Source organism: Vipera ursinii (assembly GCF_947247035.1).
Source record: "Vipera ursinii genome assembly, chromosome: 1".
Taxonomy (NCBI): Eukaryota; Metazoa; Chordata; class Lepidosauria; order Squamata; family Viperidae; genus Vipera; species Vipera ursinii.
The window spans coordinates 23,105,197-23,127,482 of record NC_139512.1 but is presented as its reverse complement, the minus strand read 5'-3'; the positions used below and the strand labels follow the sequence as shown (position 1 = coordinate 23,127,482).

The 22,286-nt window shown below is 42.5% G+C and overlaps 2 protein-coding genes across 3 annotated transcripts in view; one reads left to right on the top strand and one right to left on the bottom strand.

The window, feature by feature from the left end:
* Positions 1-21,990, bottom strand: part of TXNDC16 (thioredoxin domain containing 16) — a 55,556-nt gene extending 33,566 nt beyond the window's left edge. The window contains exons 1-9 of the mRNA XM_083378087.1: positions 21,047-21,990; positions 18,838-19,047; positions 14,335-14,417; positions 13,002-13,075; positions 11,050-11,124; positions 9,308-9,429; positions 7,933-8,020; positions 6,030-6,186; positions 1,483-1,649 (exon numbers count right to left, since the gene is read on the bottom strand). Coding sequence (XP_083234213.1) covers positions 1,483-1,649; positions 6,030-6,186; positions 7,933-8,020; positions 9,308-9,429; positions 11,050-11,124; positions 13,002-13,075; positions 14,335-14,417; positions 18,838-19,009 — 938 coding nt within the window. The 5' untranslated portion in view covers positions 19,010-19,047; positions 21,047-21,990. The remainder of the gene's footprint in view (positions 1-1,482; positions 1,650-6,029; positions 6,187-7,932; positions 8,021-9,307; positions 9,430-11,049; positions 11,125-13,001; positions 13,076-14,334; positions 14,418-18,837; positions 19,048-21,046) is intronic.
* GNG2 (G protein subunit gamma 2) overlaps positions 1-22,286 on the top strand; it is a 432,181-nt gene that overhangs the window by 353,167 nt on the left and 56,728 nt on the right. The window lies entirely within an intron of this gene.

Genomic DNA, 22,286 nt, shown 5'->3' with positions numbered 1-22,286 from the left:
TCAGTTTGGGAAGGGATGTAATTAAGATTCAGGCACCCAGGTTAGTTTCTTAAGCCAAGTCTTTTTTAACCGTGGCAACTTTAAGATGTGTAGATTCTGAGAGTTGAAGTCCACACAACTTAAAGTTGCCAAGGTGGAGGAACACTGTCCTAAGCAAGAGGATAGGCTTCAACCTTAGACGTGTTTGATTGGAAGTAAGTCCCTCCTCTAAATCTTCCTAAGGATATTTGTGGAAGTTGGAAAGGTTGGGGGACAAAATTGTCAAGATGGCAATCACAATCAAAGTTCAGTCTCTTATTACATGCATGTTGGATGCATCATATTGACATAAACAGCCTCCTCCCCCCCTTTAATGAGGAGCTTTAACTGGAGCTTCAACTATGCAGTAGCATTTTCTCCAGGTCTATGGAGATTCTCAGTCATCCAGGTCATGGTTGTTCCAAAGGTACATTTTCAAAAGGCAACTGGACATTGTTTTTTCTTAAAAATGTTTTGCTTCTCTCCAAGAAGCTTCTTCCACTTTGAAAGAAACTTCTTCCATTTTGGAAGAAGCTTCTTTCCAAGCTTCTTAGATGAGAAGCAAAATGTCATCAAGAAAAAAAAGTCCAGATGCCTTTTGAAAAGGAGGATCTGGACAGACTCAAACACTGGGCACTATCTAACAAAATGAAATTCAATTGCGAAAAAAGTAAGGTTCTACATTTAAGCAGGAAAAATCAAATGCACAGGTATGGTATAGGTGGTACCTTGCTCAATAGTAGCAATTGTGAGAGAGATCTTGGAGTCCTAGTGGACAAACACTTAAATATGAGCCAGCAGTGTGCTGCAGCTGCCGAAAAAGCCAACACAGTGCTAGGCTGCATTAACAGAGGGATAGAATCAAGATCGCATGAAGTACTAATACCACTTTACAATGCCTTGGTAAGGCCACACCTGGAATACTGCATCCAGTTTTGGTCACCACGATGTAAAAAAGATGTCAAGACTCTAGAAAGAGTACAGAGAAGAGCAACAAAGATGATTGGGGGACTGGAGGCTAAAACATATAGGGAACGGTTGCTGGAATTGGGTATGTGTAGTTTAACAAAGAGAAGGGTGAGGGGTGACATGATAACAGTGTTCCAATATCTCAGGGGCTGCCACAAAGAAGAGGGAGTCAAGCTATTCTCCAAAGCACCTGAAAGCAGGACAAGAAGCAATGGATGGAAACTAGTCAAGGAGAGAAGCAACCTAGAACTAAGGAGAAACTTCCTGACAGTTAGAACAATTAACCAGTGGAACAACCTGCCTCCAGAAGTGGTGACTGCTCCAACACTGGAAGTTTTTAAGAGGAGACTGGCCAGCCACTTGTCTGAAATGGTATAGGGTTGCCCCTGTGAGTCTTTGAGCATTTCCAACCTAAAGAATTACACTGAGATAAGAACAGTGGTAGGATAAATCCTCCCCTTTCTTCTGCCTCCCCACTTTTTAATTCCAAAGGACCTTGACAAAAGAAGGACTCCTGCTTTCCCCAGCAACTGCCAGGCTACAGATTCAGCAATCATCTTGTCTGCTTCCAAGGTCTCTTCCTGGCTCAGAATGAAAATAAGTGGTAGACCAAGCTGGAGATGAGTAGTTGAAATCTTTTCAGGATCTTCTGCAACCTCCACCTGGAGAAGAAACACCAGCATAAAAGATCAACTGAGATGTACTGCAGGTGGACCATCAAGTGGACATGATACAGAAGAAAAAGAAATGGGCAGGACAAACTCCACCATAACAGCAATGCTTTTTATGTGGATAGTTTCTAGTAAGTATCTTCCCTTGTCATGACTTTCTTTTCTGGGAAGGAAAGGATGCTGTGTTATTTGGGGGCTTGGTCCTGCTACTAATTGATGAGGCCAAAATATGATCTTCTTCCACTATTTAAAGAAAAAGGAAGAAATTTTAGGATATTAAGTCCTAATATTTACGACATTTTAGACTGAATTTATGCAGTGGCTCAGTGGGTTAGGATGCTGAGCTTGTCGATCAGAAGGTTGGCAGTTTGGCGGGTCGAATCCCAAGTGCCGCGTAACAGAGTGAGCGCCTGTTACTCGTCCCAGCTTCTGCCAACCTAGCAGTTCGAAAGCCCATAAAAATGCCAGTAGAAAAATAGGGACCACTACGGTAGGAAGGTAACAGCGTTCTGTGTGCCTTTGGTGTCCAGTCATGCCGGCCACATGACCACGGAGACGTCCTTGGACAAGCACTGGCTCTTTGGCTTTGAAACGGAGATGAGCACTGGCCCCTAGAGTCGGAAACGACTAGCACACATGTGCGGGGGAACCTTTACCTTTACCTTACTTTAATCTGACCAACAGCAAAAGATGTCTTCAGAAAAGGAGTCCTGGACTCTGATATTTTGTGCTACCAGTACTTGCTAAAAATAATCGTAGCTTTTTTTTTCAAAATTTGCTTAATGTGGTAAAAGAGGATATATTTCCACCCATCCAATATCCCCTTTCTTCCTTGTACTTTTCCCAGCATTAGACCCTTTTCTAGAGAATTGGGTCTTTGCACAATGTGCCCAAAATAGGGTAATCTGACCCCAATAATTTGTGACTCAAATAAGGACTCTGGGTTTATTTGATCAAAGATTCGTTTGTTTTCTTGGTTGTCCACAATATTCTCAGGATTGTTCTCCAACACCAAAGTTCAGAAGTGTCAATACTCTTCTTATCTTGCTTCTTCAAAGTCCAACTTTTGCTTCCGTACAGCATCATGGGGAATACCATGGATTACACGGTTCCGATCTTTGTAGGTGTAGATACATCATGGCATTTGAATAATTCTTCAAAGGCTTTCTTGGCTGCTTTACCAAGTGCTAGTCTGCAGCACATTTCTTGACTGCTTGGTCCTTTACTGTTGATAATTGATGCTAAAAAGCAGACGTTATCCACCACTTTAATATCTTCATTGTCAACTCTAAGGGTGGTTGTTCTACCGGTTATCATGTGTTTGGTCTTTAATTTTAGCTCCATTTTTTCACTGTGGCTCTTGACTTTTATTATTAGAGCTTAGAGATCCTTTGCATTTTCAGCTGTTAAGAGTTGTTTCATCAGCAAAGCACAGGTTATTGGTGTTTCTTCCTCCAATTTTAAAACCTCACATCTTCTAATCCAGTTCCCCATCTCCCTCTCTCTTTGTGTGTGTGTGTGTGTGTGTGTGTGTGTGTGTGTGCAGTCCTCGACGTACAACCACAATTCAGTCCAAAATTTATGTTGTTGAGATATTAAGTAAATTTTGCCCCATTTTACCACCTTTCTAGCCATAGTTCTTAAGCGAATCATTGCAGCTATTAAGTTAGTAACACGGTTGTTAAGTGAATCTGGTTTCCCATTGACTTTGCTTGTCAGAAGGTCTCCAGAGGTGATCACATGGCCCCAACTATCATAAATATGAACCAGTTGCCAAGCATCCAAATACACACACACACACAGAGAAAGAGAGAGAGAGACACATAGACACATACAGACACACATAAATAAGGGGAGAGTATACAGCCTTGTTTCCTTTCTTTGCCAACCTGAACCAATCTAGTTTGCCGTATTCTGTCCATAACAAGGCTTCCTAATCTGTATGTAGGTTTTTCATGAGGACAATGAGATGTTTTGGGATTCCTATTTTTCTAAGCACATTCCATAGCTTGATGCGATCCACACAATTGAAAGTCTTTTTACAGTCAATGAAGCACACACTGATTTCTTTTAGGCATTTTTTCACTTTCTCAATTATCCAGCATGTATTAGCAATAATGTCTCAATTTGGGGGATGAATAATTAAAGTATAATTATTCATCGTGGACATTATTCCAGATCATACTGAGCTTTTATTTTAAGGTGACCTCACCTCTTACTTATACTTTTCCTCTTGGCATAGTATCTTAGCCACTGGGAATGTATTATGTTCATTCACTTATTTATTTATTTATTTATTTATTTATTATATTTTTATACCGCCCTTCTCCCGAAGGACTCAGGGCAGTGTACAGGGCAATAAATATAAAAAACAGAATACAAAAGTTAAAAAACCATTAAATATAATGCCCAAATTTAAAATTTAAAACAATAATTAAAAACATATTAAAACCCCAACCCTAACCCATCAGACCAGGTCAGATTGCTCAAATAAATACGTTTTTAGATCGCGCCGGAAGGAGCGAAGGTCAGGGGCCATCCGGAGCTCAACTGGCAAGCGGTTCCACAGGTCTGGCGCGCCCAGAGAACGCCCTCCCCCTGGGGGCCACCAATCGGCATTCTTTGATCGGAGGCACCCTGAGGAGGCCCTCTGTGGGAGCGCACTGGACGGAGGGAAGTTGACGCCAGCCGCAGGTGTTGCCGTAGGTAATCCGGACCCATGCCATGTAGGGCTTTGTAAGTCATTACCAACACCTTGAATTTCACCCAGAGGGCAACCGGCAGCCAATGCAGCTCGCGGAGCAAAGGTGTAACATGGGAGTATCAGGAAACTCCCAGTACAACTCGCACGGCTGCATTCTGCACCAGTTGAAGCCTCCGAGTGGACTTCAAGGGCAGCCCCATGTAGAGAGCTTAGAAGATTAGCTAATTATAAACAATTAAAATATTATTATTATTATTTAATCCCATTTATATCCCGCCCTTCTCCGAAGACTCAGGTCGGCTTACAATTTAAGCACAAACCAATGTGCTTAGCAATAGTGCTTAGCAATTTATCAGCAATTGGGAAAGATTGTGAGGAGGCTGAGAAAGAAATAGGAGGAATGCCAGCCATTAACAACTCAAAGATGGAACTGGGTGAATGAGTAGTTTATCTCAATCCAACTTGCCATTGCGTAGGAAGAAAACACTGAAACTGTTCAAAGTGATCACCTTAATTAACTCACTAATAACAAAGGACTAGAGGTTCCTACTGCAGACTGCATGATTCGGCTTTCTACCTCAAACCATGGCATTTTAGAAGCCTGTCTTCGTTGCTTCCTGCCTTGCGATGAGACATCTGATAATAACATTTCATGAAGAGATAGCGTAAAACATTAGCTGATTCTGCTCAGTGATAAGTCAACAAACCTCCTTTTCTGTGTGTAACTATAGAATAATTGTCACAATGACTACCAGTGCTTTATTTTGCTTTCCTGGGCTTCAAAACACTAGGTATAATGTAGGCAGCAGCATATATTTATTTATTCCTATATCTGCAATGTGGGTTAAAAACAACTACAGGTAGTTCTTGACCTACGACCATAATGGAGCCTGCCCATTATGATGGTTGTAAAGCAGGCCTGTTAAGTGGCCGAGACAATTTTATTACCTTTTGTGCGGTGGTCATTAAGCAAACATGACAGTCATAAAATGAGCATAGCGGTTGTTAAGCAAACCCATTGTTCGCTATGAGCCATGGTGGCACAGTGGTTAGAATGCTGTACTGCAGGCTACTTCTGCTGGCTGCCTGCAGTTTGGCAGTTCGATTATCACCGGCTCAAGGTTGACTCAGCCTTCCATCCTTCCAAGATAAGTAAAATGAAGAGCCAGATTGTTGGGGCCAATATGCTGACTCTGTAAACCGCTTAGAGAGGGTGTAAAGCACTGTGAAGCGGTATATAATTCTAAGTCCTATTGCTATGGGGCAGTTTTGTCAAAAACTGGAAGTAACTTCCAGTTTTTGGCAAAACTGTCATAAAATGCAGTCCCACGACCACGGAACACTGCAAATGGCCATAAATGTGGCCATATTACCGAGTGCCCCAAATGTAGTCACTTAACCACGGGGGGGGGGGAGGGGAGCATGTTTGTCATAAATGGATCATAACTTCAGATGGTCACTGACTAGTCATAAGTCAAAGACTACTGTACCGTATCACAGATACTTTAAATTTCCTTTTTGCTTAAAAACAATAACAACAGGATTTTCCCCATGTTCCTTTAACATTTCCATTGATTCCACTAGCCTTAATGGATGCAACTTGTCCCTGATATGTTTTAAAGGGAATTCAGAACACAAGAGGAACATCATGGAAAGAAGTCACTTACCACCAGAGGTTCCCCCATCAGCTTCAGAAACTTGTGGATGCTTAACGTAGTCAGTGGCTGTTCCATCAGAGTCCTGTGGCATGGCTGTTTAGGATCCATGGCCACCTTACAGTGGCAAAAGAAGAGTTTTGAAGACGGCACCTCTGGCTCTTCACTGCTGAAGTAGGAAAGCACAAATCAAAAAATGAGCTGGCTTTGTCTGCCACATCCCAACCCCTGGCTACGCTATGCACAGGATGGAAGGCAAACAAAAAACAAAGCCTTCTACCATATGTGAAAGGTCACCTTGGACCCCTGTTCCAAATAGCTGCCTATATCAAAGCCTCGACTCCTTAATTCAGCAGCCCCCAACCTTTTGGGCACCAGCGACCACTTCCGTGAAGAGAAATTTGTCCATGGACTGGAAGGGGCGTGGTTTCACATTTATTTATTTATTTATTTATTTATTTATTTATTTATTTATTTATTTTAATCCCATTTATATCCCGCCCTTCTCTGAAGACTCAGGGCGGCTTACAATCTAAGAAGCACAAACCAATGTGCTTAGCAACAGCCTTCATTCTATGTATATGCCTGCTTATTAGGGCTTTCGGGGGGGCCCCAAGCGGCATTATTACAAAGTCAGCTTATTGCCCCCAACAATCTGGGTCCTCATTTTACCTACCTCAGAAGGATGGAAGGCTGAGTCAACCTTGAGCCTGGTGGGACTCGAACCTGCACTAATTGCAGGCAGCTGGTGTTACTTAAGGAGGCATTAGCCCACTGCTCCACCAAGGCTCCACATGCTGCCTGCATCCCGCGGATGGGGCTTCGCTTGTTTGCGTGGCCTGGTTTCTGGCATGCCACAGACCGGTGCCAGTCCATGGACTGGGGATTGTGGGCCACTGCCTTAATTTACACCTGCATTTTTAATAGATCCACAAAACTGGTGACCAGTTACTCACCACTCCTTTCTTAGCATCGCTGCCTTTACTTGGCTGGACCTCTACATCCAGCCGGACCTGCCACTGCTCCAAATTCTTCTCTCTTTTTCATAAGCTTAAAGCTTGTCTCAAGAGGCTCTTCTGGTATAAAGACTAAATCGTCTGCAAATGCTTGCAATTTGTAATTTTTCATTTATTTCCAGTCCTTTCATTTCCATATCTTGCCTAATATTTCTATTTAATACCTCCAATGTTAGTATGAATAGCAATGGGAGACAGTGGACACCCTTATCTTGTGCCATTTTTAATACTGAAATTTTCTGTAAAATCTCCATTTGCAATTACTTTAGCTGTTTGTCTGTAATAAATTGTTTTGATTATATTTTATGAAATTTTTTTTCCAAAGTCATCGCTGCCTTTACTTGGTTGGACCTCTATATCCAGCCATGGCAGTAAGCAGAGCAGAATTTGTTGCCTCTTAAGAGGATGAAGAAAGGGACGCGGTGGCTCAGTGGGTTAGGATGCTGAGCTTGTCGATCAGAAGGTCGGCAGTTTGGCGGGTCAAATGCCGAGTGCCGCGTAACAGAGTGAGCGCCTGTTACTCGTCCCGGCTTCTGCCAACCTAGCAGTTCGAAAGCACGTAAAAATGCAAGTAGAAAAATAGGGACCACTACGGTGGGAAGGTAACAGCGTTCCGTGCGCCTTTGGTGTTTAGTCATGCCGGACACATGACCACGGAGATGTCCTCGGACGTCCTTGGACAAGCACTGGCTCTTCGGCTTTGAAACAGAGATGAGCACCGGCCCCTAGAGTCGGAAACGACTAGCACGCATGTGCGGGGGAACCTTTACCTTTACCTTTTAAGAGGATGAAGCTGTCACCCTCATGTTCTGTTCCTGATTGGCCACTGTGTGTGACATTTAACACTAGCCTGAAGACTTTGGTCTGATGCATATGGGCTCTTATAGAGAAATGCCTACCGAATGCTCTTCAGAACCGCCACTTCAGTAGTTAAGGCAAACTTAACTGAGCCATAAACAAATGCAGCCTCCATGAAGACTCGGTGCTCTAGAAAGAGAAAATGTTTACTCATCAATTGACTAAATCTCGTCTTTCTGTCTCTCTTCTTCCTTTCCCCTTAAATCAGAAAGGTGTAGCCTTTGGATGTCTCAGCCTTTCTGAAAAACAGCCACTGCTTAGTAATTTTTCAACTTAGAAAAAAAAACAATATTGAGTATAAGGGATACAATAGTAAACCGCATTTAGTTTAATTCAAATTTAAACAAAAGTAATTTGGGAGTGTTCTTTAGAACGCTGGGGTACAGGTGGCCCTCGACTTATGAAAATTGAGCCCAATGTTTTTGTTGCTAAGCGAGACATTTGTTAAGTCAGTTTTGCCCCATTTTAGACCTCTCTTGCCATAGTTTTCAGTAAGTCACTGTAGTTGTTAAATTAGTAACAAAGGTGTTAAATGAATCTGGCTTCCCGATTGACTTTGCTTGTTAGAAGATTGGGAAAGGTGATCACATGACCCTGGGACGCTGCAACCGTCACAAATATGAGTCAGTTGCCAAGCGTCTGAATTTTGATCACATGACCATGGGGATACTACCATGGTCGTGTGAAAAACGGTCATAAGTTGCTTTTTTCCCCCAGCGCTGTTGTATCTTCAAACGGTCACTAAATGAACTGTTGTAAGTCGAGGACTATCTGTGCTCCAGAAACGAAGCACAACCAGGAGTACTACTTCTATCTTTATTGTAAAGTTACATTAACAGAATCTTGCAATTCCAAAGCCACTCCTCCCTTCCTTTCCTTTTACTCTCTGGAAAACTAGGCAGGATTCCTTCCTGGGATTCTTCCCACACTCTCTTTCCTCCTTCTCTGGGCTGAGGCACCTTCTACACCCTGGTTGTCCAGTCTGCGGCTCTTCTTCCTTGTCACCCAAGATCATTCCCACGTACCATTACAGTTTTTCAGTGCACCACTCAAAAGACCAAGCACACTCCTTCACTGTGGAGAACTTCAGATGCTCACTCCTGTCCTAAACCAACTTAATTCCTGACTTTGCAAACTCCAGGCAAAATCTACCCGTGTCAAAGGCTATTCAAGTTTACGAACAGACATAATACGTATCACTTAGCTTTTATTTATCTACATGTTAGTCACACATAGTGCTTACCTCTTCCAGACCAGCTCAAAATACAAAAGAAAAACAAACTGTAAGACAGCACGAAAAATAGAAAACATTTAGCAGGAAAGTGGCATGTTAGTTCAAAGCAAAACACATCGCAAAAGCAGCAGCCCACGAATGATAGAAAGCTTTGTGAATGGGTGCTAGAGCTATAGGATTACCTGCTGTCCCAATGGCTGGCACATATGCGAAAGCAAGATCAGACCGACCCTTCAGAGTGTTTTCTAAATGCTGAAGGTCCATCAGTGTCGAAATATATTTCACTTCATCGAAGAGGAGAGCACTGGGAAGAGAACAGGATGACCAACGTGTGAAGACCCTCAGCAAGAAAACAAGCCATCTGCATTTTAAGTAAGAGGGCTTAAAAGGGGCCTAAAACACAATGCCTGTTACATTACTGTAATTCAGGGGTGTCAAACTCAATTTCATGGAGGGCCGCATCAGCATTGCGGTTGCCCTCAGGGGGCCAGGTGGGCATGGCCAGGGTGGGCGTGGCCTACTGGGTGGGCGTGGCCAGCTCTACATCGTTCGCATCAAGGGTGCCTATGGGGACCTGGGCAGGAGTGGGACAGATCTGAGGGTCTCTGGCAGAAGGAGGGTCTCTGGGCCAGGGCCAAGGCAGTGGGGGCCGTTCCCTCACTGTTTCCAGGATGGCTTCGTGGGCCGCATGAATCCATTTCGCGGGCCGCATCTGGCCCCCGGGCCTTGTGTTTGACATGTCTGCTGTAATTTAATAAACATGCATACACTTCCTGTTTGATGGCTTTCGAGCTGGTTCCTCCTAAAAACAGCTAAATAAATTAGGAAACTTTGTATTAAAAAAAAAACTAACTTGTGATCTACAAATCAGAATTTATGGCTTGTTATTCTGAGAAACCTACGAAAATAACGAACTGTAGCTTCAGATTGAGCTTGCTAGACACAAGGATGTGCGAATCCATTCAAGTCCAGTGAGATCTACTTTGAGTTTGTTTGCTTTACTGACTTCATGTTAGTGCTGACTCCCAACTGCTTCTTAGACAAGTCCTTGCAGTTTTCTTGAGAAGATTTTGGAAGTGGTTTGCCTTTGCTTCCTTCCTAGAGCTGAGAGGGAGGGACTGGCTCAAGGTCATCCAGCTGGCTTTATGGGACTGAATGGGACTAAAATTCTTGGGTCTCCCAATTTCTAGCTTGGTGTCTTAACCACTACATTGGCTCTCTTTGCTTTTTAGCACGGCAGTATTCTGGTCCCTATTAAGTGATTCATTTTTAGTAGAAGTGTTAAAACTAGTGGTACAACCCAACACCCCAATGGATCCTGAACCCTGGCCACTGTTGGTTGCTGTGCAGAAATTTGGCTTGTACATCACCACAGCGTGGCACCCAAAGGAAGAGTAATAAAGAACGATACAGAACTCAGCTTGGAAGAATTGTCACATGTCATTCTTGGTTTGGGGCCTGACAGATTACAAACATTTCAATGAAATAAATCCAAGCCCTTTAACAACTACGAGGTCTGATATTTATTACAAGCTCCTGCCAAAGACTCCTTGCTTTATCACTTTTCTACTTCACTCCTAAAGTCCTGCTGTCTACAACTCTCTCTGGTAATTTCTCATGAACCAGCTGGGACTATCTGCTTTCCATAAAAAAAGTGACAGCTCATTAGGAAAAATAACATCAGGAAATACCCCGAACAAGAGAATTTTAACTAGTTTTAATATTTTTTTAATTGTATTTGTATTTAGCTTTGTTTGCTGTCTTGAATAAAGGCAGGATGTCTTCTCCTCCTCCTCCTCCTCCTTCTCCTCCTTCTACCACTTTGGGTGTTGAGAGAGTTTTGCTTCTCAGTCTTCTGGCAGCTTCAATTCTTGTTATTTACAGGCAGGAGGTACATTGAGTAAATAAAGAAAAGAGAACTTACAAAAGTACATTTGCCACAATAGCATCCAAGCTGAACAAGGCATCTATGGCAAGTTCATGAACCAACACATGGGCTCTGGAAAACAAGATAAATGCTTATAGCTAGCTGGCAGCTTCTGCAAGAACATGAACACAGTCTATCACACGCTGCATCTTTGGGATGGTGGGAGTCAAGACTTCTTTATGGGGTGCCAGTCAGCCTTCAATATGCCCAGTAACATGCAGAATGGAAGCAAAGCTACTGAATGCCATTTCTACGTGTTTCTGTTGCATAGAGCAGTTGTATCGAAAGGTGTCCAGACTAAGATCTGACCCCTCGATCTTTCAAGAACCCTCAGAACCAGCCCTCTTCTCAAATGGTGAGTTGATCTGATCTGCTATAGGTTCATATGTCTGAGGGCTGAATGTCTACGGTGATTCTCAATCATCCGGGTCATGGTTGTCCCAAAGGTGCTTTTCCAAAAATTCACTTTCCAGACAGAGAGGACCACTGCTTTCACGAGAGGTCAAAGAGGCCATCTATGTTAAAATTGAGCATTCCTCTCTCAACAGAGGAGGAAAGATACAACATCTCCTGTTTACAATGCAGACGAAGACTCCACACCCATTTACACACTCGATTCGGGTGATCTGAGGATATAGATAGATCCCCAGGTGGTCTCAAAGAATATAAATCCTTCTATTCCCCACCAGTCAGCTAGAACTGAAGAAGCTTCTCAGATGAGAAGTAAAATGTTTTCAAGGGGGAAAAAAACAAGAAAAGCACCTTTGGATCTGAGGGCTGAAGCTTGGAAGATGGGAAACAAGGAACCTAAGAGAAGACATGATCATTATGTAAACACAGGACAGGCTGCTAGAGTCTCCAGGCCATACTATTTAGTTAATATACCTCTTGATAAAACTGCTTAAATTGGTGATCCTCACCACATCTGATGGCATTGATATTTGGTCTAGTTACAAAATCAAAGCTTCTCTTATTAGAATTGAATAGGTTTGAAACTCACTACTGGAATTCTAATACTGGGAGAGGAAAAAATGGCTGGGACTACCTTTTCTATACCTGTGCATATTTTTATACCCAGCCATCACAAACTAATGGTTCATTTAATGAAATGGGGTGTTTCAGCAAAATAAAAGCATGTGTTTTCAGTTCAAAGCATGGATAAAGAAGTTCATTTCGTTTCAGAACAGACCAAACTCAGCCTTCTCTCCTTTGCTTTCCTATGATTAATAAGCTAACTTTGGGTGGCCAAAGTTAAGTTTTCCTAAATATATAAACAAACAGTTGCCCTTTTTTTGTTAGCCTCCAAATGATGTTGTGTTGAAACTCCTATCACATTTGGCCAGGATAGCTAGGAAAAAAAGAAGCTGGGGAAGGACACAGAATGAGGGAGAGAGCACACATAATCTGAGCTCAATGCCGAGCTATAGAAACAGTCCTCGGGTTATGACCACTTGTTCAGCAACCATTCAAACTAACAAGGTTGCTGAATGAGGGCGACCTACAATAAAGCTCTGGCCATTGCAGCATCCCCAAGGGCACATGATTGTGGTTCAGGCACTTGGCAATCAGCTTACACCTAAGACACCTGCAAAATCCTGCAGTTATATGATCAGTATTTGAGACCTTCCCACATGCCACTACAGCACTTCCCCATGCTCTGTAGCACCTGACCACCCAGAGTTCTCGCCTGCTGGCCTGGGATTCCCACCTTTTCCAACACTGTGATCACACAAGATCCTTGATTAACACCTGCATTGTCCTGGGATTACGACAGCAACCAGGACTGCCAGGATTGTTGTCACTAAGTGATACAATCATGTGACATCTTACTGTACAACTGCATTGCAAAGAGAGAGACATTCTGGCCCAATGCCTGTTGTAACCCCAGAACTAGCTATGTAAGCTGAATCACTGTAATTTATTCATTTGTAATCAGATGAACTCTTTACCTGAATAGGTATACTTTTCCCAAGGAGTTATCTCCTCTGCAGTAGCTGGAGGCTTCTTCTCTTTGGCAGTTAACCTACGAAGAAAAAAAATCCTAACATCTACTGAGATACAATTGTAATATTAACTACCATGTGGCAAAAGTGTGAAACCTGCAACCAGCTCAGTTATATAATCGTGAAGTTGATGGCTGTCATCAAGAATGAATCAAACCCAAACCTGCTTAGCTTTCGAGATCATCTCAAATCACCTGCTGAGACGTACTGTGATTCCTTTGGAAACACTTATATGAACACCTTCCTCTCGTCCTCCACACCAACAAATTAGACAAACTGAGTGATGCATTAAATACACATTTCAGGAGTCTGACTTTGCTTATTTTTAGAAAACAACTTTTGGGAAACATCAGGATTGAGAATGAGGCATATGGAGTTGGGTTTTTGTGTCCCTGCATCACAATCCTGTTCAAAATCCTAACTTCCAAACCTGCTTTTTGCTCTTGGAGAGAAGCTTCTATTAATATCAATAGCAAAATAGTAGCACATATTATTATAAATAAAAGCAGACGTGTTATATAAAACCATGATTTTAATGAATTGTCTCACTGAACCCATATTAAACGAGGAAAAAAAACCCTCTCTCCTTTTGTTATTCCCAGATCTCCAGTGTTCTCCTTCTACATGCCTTCTCTTTATACAGTGCTAGAAGATAGCAGCTCAGTGAAAGAACTGAGAGATATCTAATTTATAAGCAGAAGTTCTGGAATTTTTTCCAACCCTTACCAGAGTGGCCCTAAATTCATGTATATGTATATACAGGCTGCATAGATCTGCCCTGGATCACATGAGTGCAACAGAGCAGCTGTCAATGTTTGAGCCTTTCCCACAGCTGGAAGAATGTCCTTCTTTATAGCTCCCAGATTGATCCAGGCCATTTTTTTAAACCACATTCTTTTTCCCTGCACACCAAATGTGGTTCCATTCTGTTTAGTATTCAGAGATTTACCATGCTGACAGACAGAGGGATACAGTTTCAATCGCTTTACTTAATTTCTTTCCAATTTTCTACTGAGTTGGGCAGAACAAAAAGAAAACAGTAATGGGAAAACGGTTATCTCAGGACTTAACAGTCAAACAGATTGCACTAGACAGACAGAGAATAAATTGACACAGTAGGATTATGTTTTATTGAAAACAATAGAGAACTATTTCACTCTGCAATGAAAAGCTGATGTGCAATTTGTCATTTACATTGTGGTAGAATTTGGCTGGACTGTCTTGAAATTCCAAAAATATCATGCTTCCCTAAAAATTACAAATCAAAAAACAATCCCACCTTTAAAATAGAAATCCCATAATCTTGGAGAGCTTCTCTGGAGTTCTCCAGCTGTTCCAAGAACACCTCGCTATGTGGTGAAACTGGAATAAAAAAAAACAAGACTGGTATCATAATGACAATCACAGTGATGTTTTTAGTATTTCTAAAGCATTGTTTAATTTTCATCTTTTTTTTCAGAAATCAGGGGAATGGGGGAATAGAATACAATAGAGCTGGAACGGACCTTGGAGGTCTTCTAGTCCAGCCCCCTGCACGAGCAGGACAACCTATACCATCTCAGACAAGTGACTGTCCAACCTCTTGTTAAAAACCTCCAGGGATGGAGCTCCCACGATTTCTGGAAGCAAGCTGTTCTACTGGTTAATTGTCCTCACTGTTAGGAAGTTTCTCTTTAATTCCAGGTTGCTTCTCTCTTTGATCAGTTTCCAACCATTGTTTCTTGTCCTGCCCTCTGGTGCTTTGGAGAATAACTTGATCCCCTCTTCTTTGTGGCAGCCTCTCAAATACTGGAATACTGCTATCATGTCACCCCTATTTCTTCTTTTCTTCAGACTAGCCAAACCCAAGTCCTGCAGCCGTTCTTCATATGTTTTAGTCTGAAAGGCCTTGGATCATCTTAGTTGCTCTTCTCTGAACTTTTTCCAAGGTCTCAACATCTTCTTTGTAATATGGTGAGCAAAATTGGTTGCAGTATTCCAGGTGTGCTCTCACTAGGATTTTATAAAGCAGTATTAATAGGGTACCAGCTTATACTGGATTTAACAGCACGAATGAATGTTTCACTCTCTCTGCATTGTTGGCTTGACTTGAGATCCTCATGTTGATTTAAGGCCATTTTTATTAACCAGCTAATCTTTTACCTCTGTTCTGTACCCTAATGACACAAATAGGAAAGGGCACAGAAGGCCTTGACGGACAGAAGGAAGAGCTACTACCAAGGCCAGATAAGAAGAGTTTGAGCCTGTGCCAAGAAAGTAATTTGAGCAAAGGGTTCAAACAAACCCCTCTCTACTTCACATGAAGATAAAAGAAAGAAAGGAAGAAGTACATTCAGACTTACATGATTTCATTACTATGTTGTTGTTGGTTGCGAAGCCATGTCAGACCCATCGCAACCCCATGGACAACATTCCTCCAGGCCTTCCTGTCCTCTACTATCTTCTGGAGTCCATTTAAGCTCACGCCTACTGCTTCAGTGACTCCATCCAGCCACCTCATTCTCTGTCATCCCTTTCTTCTTCTATTGCCCTCAACCTTTCCCAGCATTAGGCTCTTCTCCAGTGAGTCCTTCCTTCTCATTAGGTGGCCAAAGTATTTGAGTTTTAGCTTCAGGATCTGGCCTTCTAAAGAGCAGTCAGGGTTGATCTCCTCTAGGACTGACCGGTTTGATCGCCTTGCAGGCCAACAGACTCGCAGGAGTCTTATCCAGCACCATAGTTCAAAGGCCTCAATTCTTTGGCGCTCAGCCTTTCTTATGGTCCAACTTTCACAGCCATACATTGTAACTGGGAAGACCATGGCCTTGACTATACACACTTTTGTTGGCAGGGTGATGTCTCTGCTTTTTAGTGTGCTGTCTAGATTTGTCATGGCTTTCCTCCCCAGGAGCAAGCGTCTTTTAATTTCTTGGCTGCAGTCCCCATCTGTAGAAAACTTGGAGCCCAGGAAAATAAAATCTGTCACTACCTCCATTTCCTCCCCATCTATTTGCCAAGGAATTGAGAGGGCCGGATAACATGATCTTGGTTTTCTTAATGTTAAGTTTCAACCCAAATTTGCACTCTCCTTCTTCACCCGCAACAAGAGGCTCTTTAGTTCTTCCTCACTTTCTGCCATTAGAGTGGTATCATCTGCATATCTTAGGTTGTTGATATTTCTTCCGGCAATCTTAATTCCAACTTTTGATTCATCTAGCCCTGCCTTTCTCATGATGTGCTCTGCATATAAGTTAAACAGGCAGGGCGACAGTATACAGCCTTGCCGGACTCCTTTCCCAATTTTGAACCAGTCAGTGGTTCCATGTCCAGTTCTCACTGTTGCTTCTTGACCCGTATATAGGTTTCTCAAGATACAAATAAGATGGTCTGGTACTCCCATCTCTTTAAGAACTTGCCACAGTTTGTTGTGATCCAAACAATCAAAGGCTTTAGCATAGTCAATGAAGCAGAAGTAGATGTTTTTCTGGAACTCCCTAGCTTTCTCCATGATGCAGCTTATGTTGGCAATTTGATCTCTAGTTCCTCTGCCTCTTCGAAATCCTGCCTGTACTTCTGGTAGTTCTCAATCCACATACTGCTGGAGTCTAGCTTGTAGGATTTTAAGCATAACGTTACTAGCATGTGAAATGAGTGCAATGGTGCGATAGTTTGAACATTCTTTGGCACTTCCTTTCTTTGGAAAGAAAGAAATGTAAACTGACCTTTTCCAATCCTGTGGCCATTGTTGAGTTTTCCAAATTTGCTGGCAAATTGAGTGTAGCACTTTTACTGCATCGTCTTTTAAGATTTTGAATAGCTCAGCTGGAATACTGTCACCTCCACTAGCTTTGTTGTTGCTCAGCTTTCCTAAGGTCCATTTTACTTCACAATCTAGGATGTCTGGCTCGAGGTCAGTGACCATCTCATCGTGGTTATCAGGGATGTTAAGCTCATTCTTGTATAGTTCTGTGTAATTTTGCCACCTCTTCTTAATCTCTTCTGCCTCTGTTAGGTCCCTGCCATTTTTGTCTTTTATCATGCCCATTTTTGCATGAAATGTTCCCTTCATCTCTCCAATTTTCTTGAAGAGATCTCTAGTCCTCCCTATTCTATTGTTTTCTTCTGTTTCTTTCCACTGTTCATTTAAGAAGGCATTCTTATCTCTTCTAGCTATTCTCTGGAATTCTGCATTCAATTGGGTGTATCTTTCTTTTTCTCCCTTGCCTTTCGTGTCCCTTCTTTCCTCAGCTATTTGCAAACCTTCCTCAGACAGCCATTTTGCTTTCTTGCATTTCTTTTTCTTTGGGATGGTTTTGGTTGCCACCTCTTACACAATGTTACTAGCCCTCTCCTCTTCCCCAATAGCATATTGGGTGTTTTCCGACCTGAGGGGCTCATCTTCCAGCACCAAATCATTTTGCTTTTTGGTACTATCCATGGGTTTTTCATGGCAAAGATACTGGAGTGGGTTTCCATTTGCTTCTCCAGTGGATCACATTTTGTCAGAACTCTCTGCTATGACCTGTCTGTCTGCACAGCATAGCTCATAGCTTCATTGAATTACGCAAGCCCCTTCACCATGACAAGACAGTAATCCATGAAGGGGTCATTACTATGACTGTTATGTTAATAGCACTACAGGTAGTCCTTGACTTCCAACCACAATTAAGCCCAATATTTCTGTTGCTAAGCAAGACATTTGTTAAGTGAGCTTTGCCCCATTTTATGACTTTTCTTGCCACAGTTGTTAGTAAAATGAATCTAGCTTCCCCATTGACTTTACTTGTCAGAAGGTTGCAAAAGGGGATCACGTGACCCCCAAGACACGGCAACTGTCATAAACATGAATCAGTTTCCAAGCATCCCAATATTGGTCATGTGACCATGGGGATGCTGCAACAGTCGTGTGAAAAACGGTCATAAGTTGCTTTTTTCAGTGCCATTGTAACTTCGAATATCACTAAATGAACCGTTGTAAATCGAGGATTGCCTGTACTGACTTATATGGAACTGGTTTCTTAAACTGGCCTTCTCTAGAATGGCATGTAAATTGTGAGATTCCTTCCCAATGAAATCTTGCTTGAACTTCCTCTCAACTGCCTCTGAATGGCATACTAAAGATTAAAAGCTGGTGTGCCCAAGGGGAAAATTAAGCAAGTCATAAGTAAATTAAGCAGAGTTCAAAGTTGAGCTATATGTAAAATAAACAAGATAAATGTATCACTGCCATTGTCAATATCAAAGGCTCCAGAAGGTGACCATAAATATTGATGGCTTTGTTATGACTGTTCTTCCTCAGACATTAAATTAGATCAGGGTTGCCCTCTGAACAGCCAAAGTCACCTTCCTAAGGACAAGACGCAGCCTATTCCAGTAGAACCACTATAGAAAGGGTTTTAAAAATAAATAACCAACCGAAATATCACAAGCAACCAAAATATCACAAAATCATATACAACCTTTCACATTCTAGAGAACTCTTCATCAGATTAGACAAGTGGAAGGAACTAATGCCTGAGAGAATCAGACCACCATGGGTATCTCCCTCACCATCCACCCCACCTGACTTTTTGAAAGATTATTTGGAATTGGGGTTTCCGCTATGAGTCATGGCTGACTAAAGACATCTCCAAAAACGAGTGAAGGGGACAAACACTGTGTAGAATGAAAAGCTCATTGTTATTATGAGTGAATCACAGTATATTTTATGCACACTGCAACTTGGTTCCTAAACTTAGTGATATAAGTTCTCTTTCTTTCCTAACCAATTTTCACACAAAAAAAATCTGGTGAAAATACTCACCATTCTTCTGAAAATAAACCAAAGATGCTTTAGATGCTTGCAAGTTGCTAAAATATTCCTGGAGACTTAACTCTGGAATCACATTTTTGACACTGCTTGTCACTGAGATGTAAGAAACAGACATGAGCAGGAAAAAGAAGCGAGTCGGTTGAGTCATTTGTGGTGATGACATGTCTCCAGCTGCTCAAGGTTGTCCCAGGAGAATTCAAACTTAAAGATATATTGGGTAAAAGGGAAAAATAAATAAAATACAAACTTGTTATTCCATAGAAACATATATACAGTACAGATAAAAAGGTAAAGAATATCTTTCTATCCTAGTTCAACATTTTAACCCAGGGTTCCCCAAAGTGATCAATTTCAACCCCCAAAGGACTATCCATTATTGTAGTTGGTTGCACTGAGTGGAGGAGTGGCCTAGAGGTGAAGATGCTTGCCTTCCCACTCAAGGTTGAGAGTTCAATCCTGGGCAGTGACAGATATTTCTCTATCAGGGCGCAATTCCAGTAAATGCTCAGCTCCATTCAGTCACCTCAACTCCATCCCGAATCAAGGGATTAAGGATGGTAGAAAGAAAAAAAACATGGTTGGTCATTTGCATTCTTTTAGCGAATGCAAGTGACCCACTGTCTGCAAGGAGTATAAATCCTTCCATTCCCCACCATCCAATCAGAGCTGAAGAAGCTTCTTGGATGAGAAGCAAAACCAAGAAAAACCAAGAAAGTCCAGTTGCCTTGTGAAAAAAACACCTTTGGGACAACCGTGACCTGGATGACTGAGAATCTCCATAGGGGTGTGTGTGTGTGTGTGTGTGTGTGTGTGTGTCTGCGCACGTGCACTGGCCATGCAATACCTTCTCTTGCTATATCTCTTTTCTGTTGTTTAATTAGTTTTGTAGGATTCAGTAAGCCTTCAGGTGTACTAGGACATTTGCAGCATGAGAAGTTCCATTTGAAAGGGAGTGCATCTTCTTCACTGGCCTTCAGATATTCTTCCAATTATATTTTAACAGTCTGGTAGCCTTCCACACCCTCCCATGGTCCTTTGTAAGTAGAGTCTCTCTCAACATTGCTACGATTACTTCATTTAATTGAGGACTGCAGAGACTGTGGACTCCGTACTGGCCTTGTGAACATACTAGCAAAGTATGGCAGATTTTTGTAGACCAGGGTTATGCTTTGAATTTTGACCAACTGTCTGGGAAAAAAAGATAAATTGGATGGCTTTAGCATGCATCCTAGGAGCTAAGGGGAGTGGGAGGAGTTATGGAGAGGCAATTATTTTGTGAAAAGCCCTTGACATGCTCTTGAGATAGTCCTTAAAGATACTTAAGACATTCAATCTCAAAGTTATTCACAAGTTTTGAGGCATTTTGTCACTCTGACAATTAGGAAAAACATCTAATTTATATCCACTCCTCCAGACATCACATCACTTATCTCCTAGTACACGTGCTTATGAATTTGGCCATATTGTTATCTCTGTAGCAGCCTCTTCCCTCTGGAATAAAGTTTCACCCAATATCACAATGCCCTGCACTCTGCTGTTGTTATAAGAGCCTTGAAGAAGACCTGGCTCTTGATCCAAAACTTTGGGCGAGAAATGGTGAGACACTTTGCTACAGTCCATCTAGTCTGTCACCCTTGCCATTTTTATCTTTTATCGATCCTATAGGTAGTCCTCAATTTACAACCACAATCAGGGCAAGAAAATTCATTGTTAAGCAGTGTGATAAGTGAGGCATCCTATGACTGCACCTGATTTTACAACCTTTTTTGCCACAGTCATTTTGCAAGATATCACAGGATCCCAATTTGGAACCTTCCCTGCTAGCTTCTCCATTGACTTTGCTTGTCGGAAGCCAGCTGGGAAAGTCACAAATGGTGATCACATGACTCCAGGATGCTGCAACTATCATAAATAGATGCCACTCTCCAAGAGGAAAGATCACCATCACAGGACTGCAGAGATGCTGCGATGATGTAAGTGCAAGGAGCAGTCATAACTCACTTTTTTCAGCACTGTTGTAACTTTGAACGGTTGCTAAACCAATAAGTCAAGGACTAATTAATGATCAAAAATCATGAATTCTAATTTCGTTGATTGTTGTGAGCTGCCCAGTTACTGAGAGACAGGCAGCATATAAGTTTAATTATTATCTCTTACTTTCAGAGCTATCACAATAAAACGATCAAAAGAAGTAACTCACCTGCCATTTCACTCTGTTTTGTCTGGAGTGCAGTCCAAGCTGTCAGCCACCACTCAATGTTCCTGGGGAATTTCCTCAACACCAAACTCCCCAGATCAATTGTGTTTTGAGAACTCCATTTCCACCGTCACCAAAATCCAGATACTGATGCGTCTTGTCAACCTAGACTTCAGACTCCATCAACTTTGATACATGAGCACTCCGGTGATCCAATAACTTTAAAATAGACTGAAAACACATTTCTTAAATACTACATTTCTTAAATACTGGTGTTTTTTTATGAGTGGAAAACCAGGTTATGAAACATTATCAATCAATCAATCAACAGCAAAAGGGTATGGTGGAAAAAATATGTTACGTATTCAACCTCCAATCTTCCCAAATCTGAGCAGCAGTAGTTTAATGATAAAGATATAAAAACAAAATCACAGCCGTCTTAACGAGCAGGGAGAGAGAGCATCGTTCAGACAAATGCATTTCGGAGACGGGGCGCGGGTTGACAACCGCACTTAAGAAAGGAGGCGATTGGCTTCCGGTCAGTTCGCAGAAATCCCACGGCGCTGGACAGAGACGGAAGGAATCGAAGGAAAAACAAGCGATCGCATTTGCCAAAGGCTTCAGACAATAATGCTGCAGCCCGCCCATCCAAGGAGAAACGGGGGCCGCGGCAGTTATGAAAACAGTCAGCGTTAACAAAAAGCGTCTCCAAACAAGCATTTACTCAGGCGTAAAGGCCTCTCGCACCAGCGATCCAGCAGCCAAGCGCAAAGCAAAGCGAAAGCGAAGGAGAGAGCGTTAAAAGAAGCGAACCGGATGAGGGAAAAGGCAGCGCGCCGCACGTCTTCAAACTTGGCCCTTTTATGACTTGTGGACTTCAACTCCCAGAATTCCTCAGCCAGCGAAGCTGGCTGAGGAATTCTGGGAGTTGAAGTCCACAAGTCATAAAAGGGCCAAGTTTGAAGACCCCCTGGATTAGAAAATCCGGTGGAGCAAGGGAAGGCGGGGGAGGGGGGGGGAAGAGGGAGAGAACGAGGCGGAGCCTTCTCCGCTGAATGACTCGGAGGCGCAGCCAATGGGTTCGTCGGCTGGACGCCCGGCGGGTGGAGCTCCGCGGTGACCAATGGAAAGCGGCGCGTGGCCCGGAGCGAACGCCTCAAATCCTCCGGGCTCTCAGCTGATTGTTTCTCGGGAGCAAGAGTTGGTTCGGCAAAAGGGAGCCGGCGCTGCAGAGAGGGAGGCA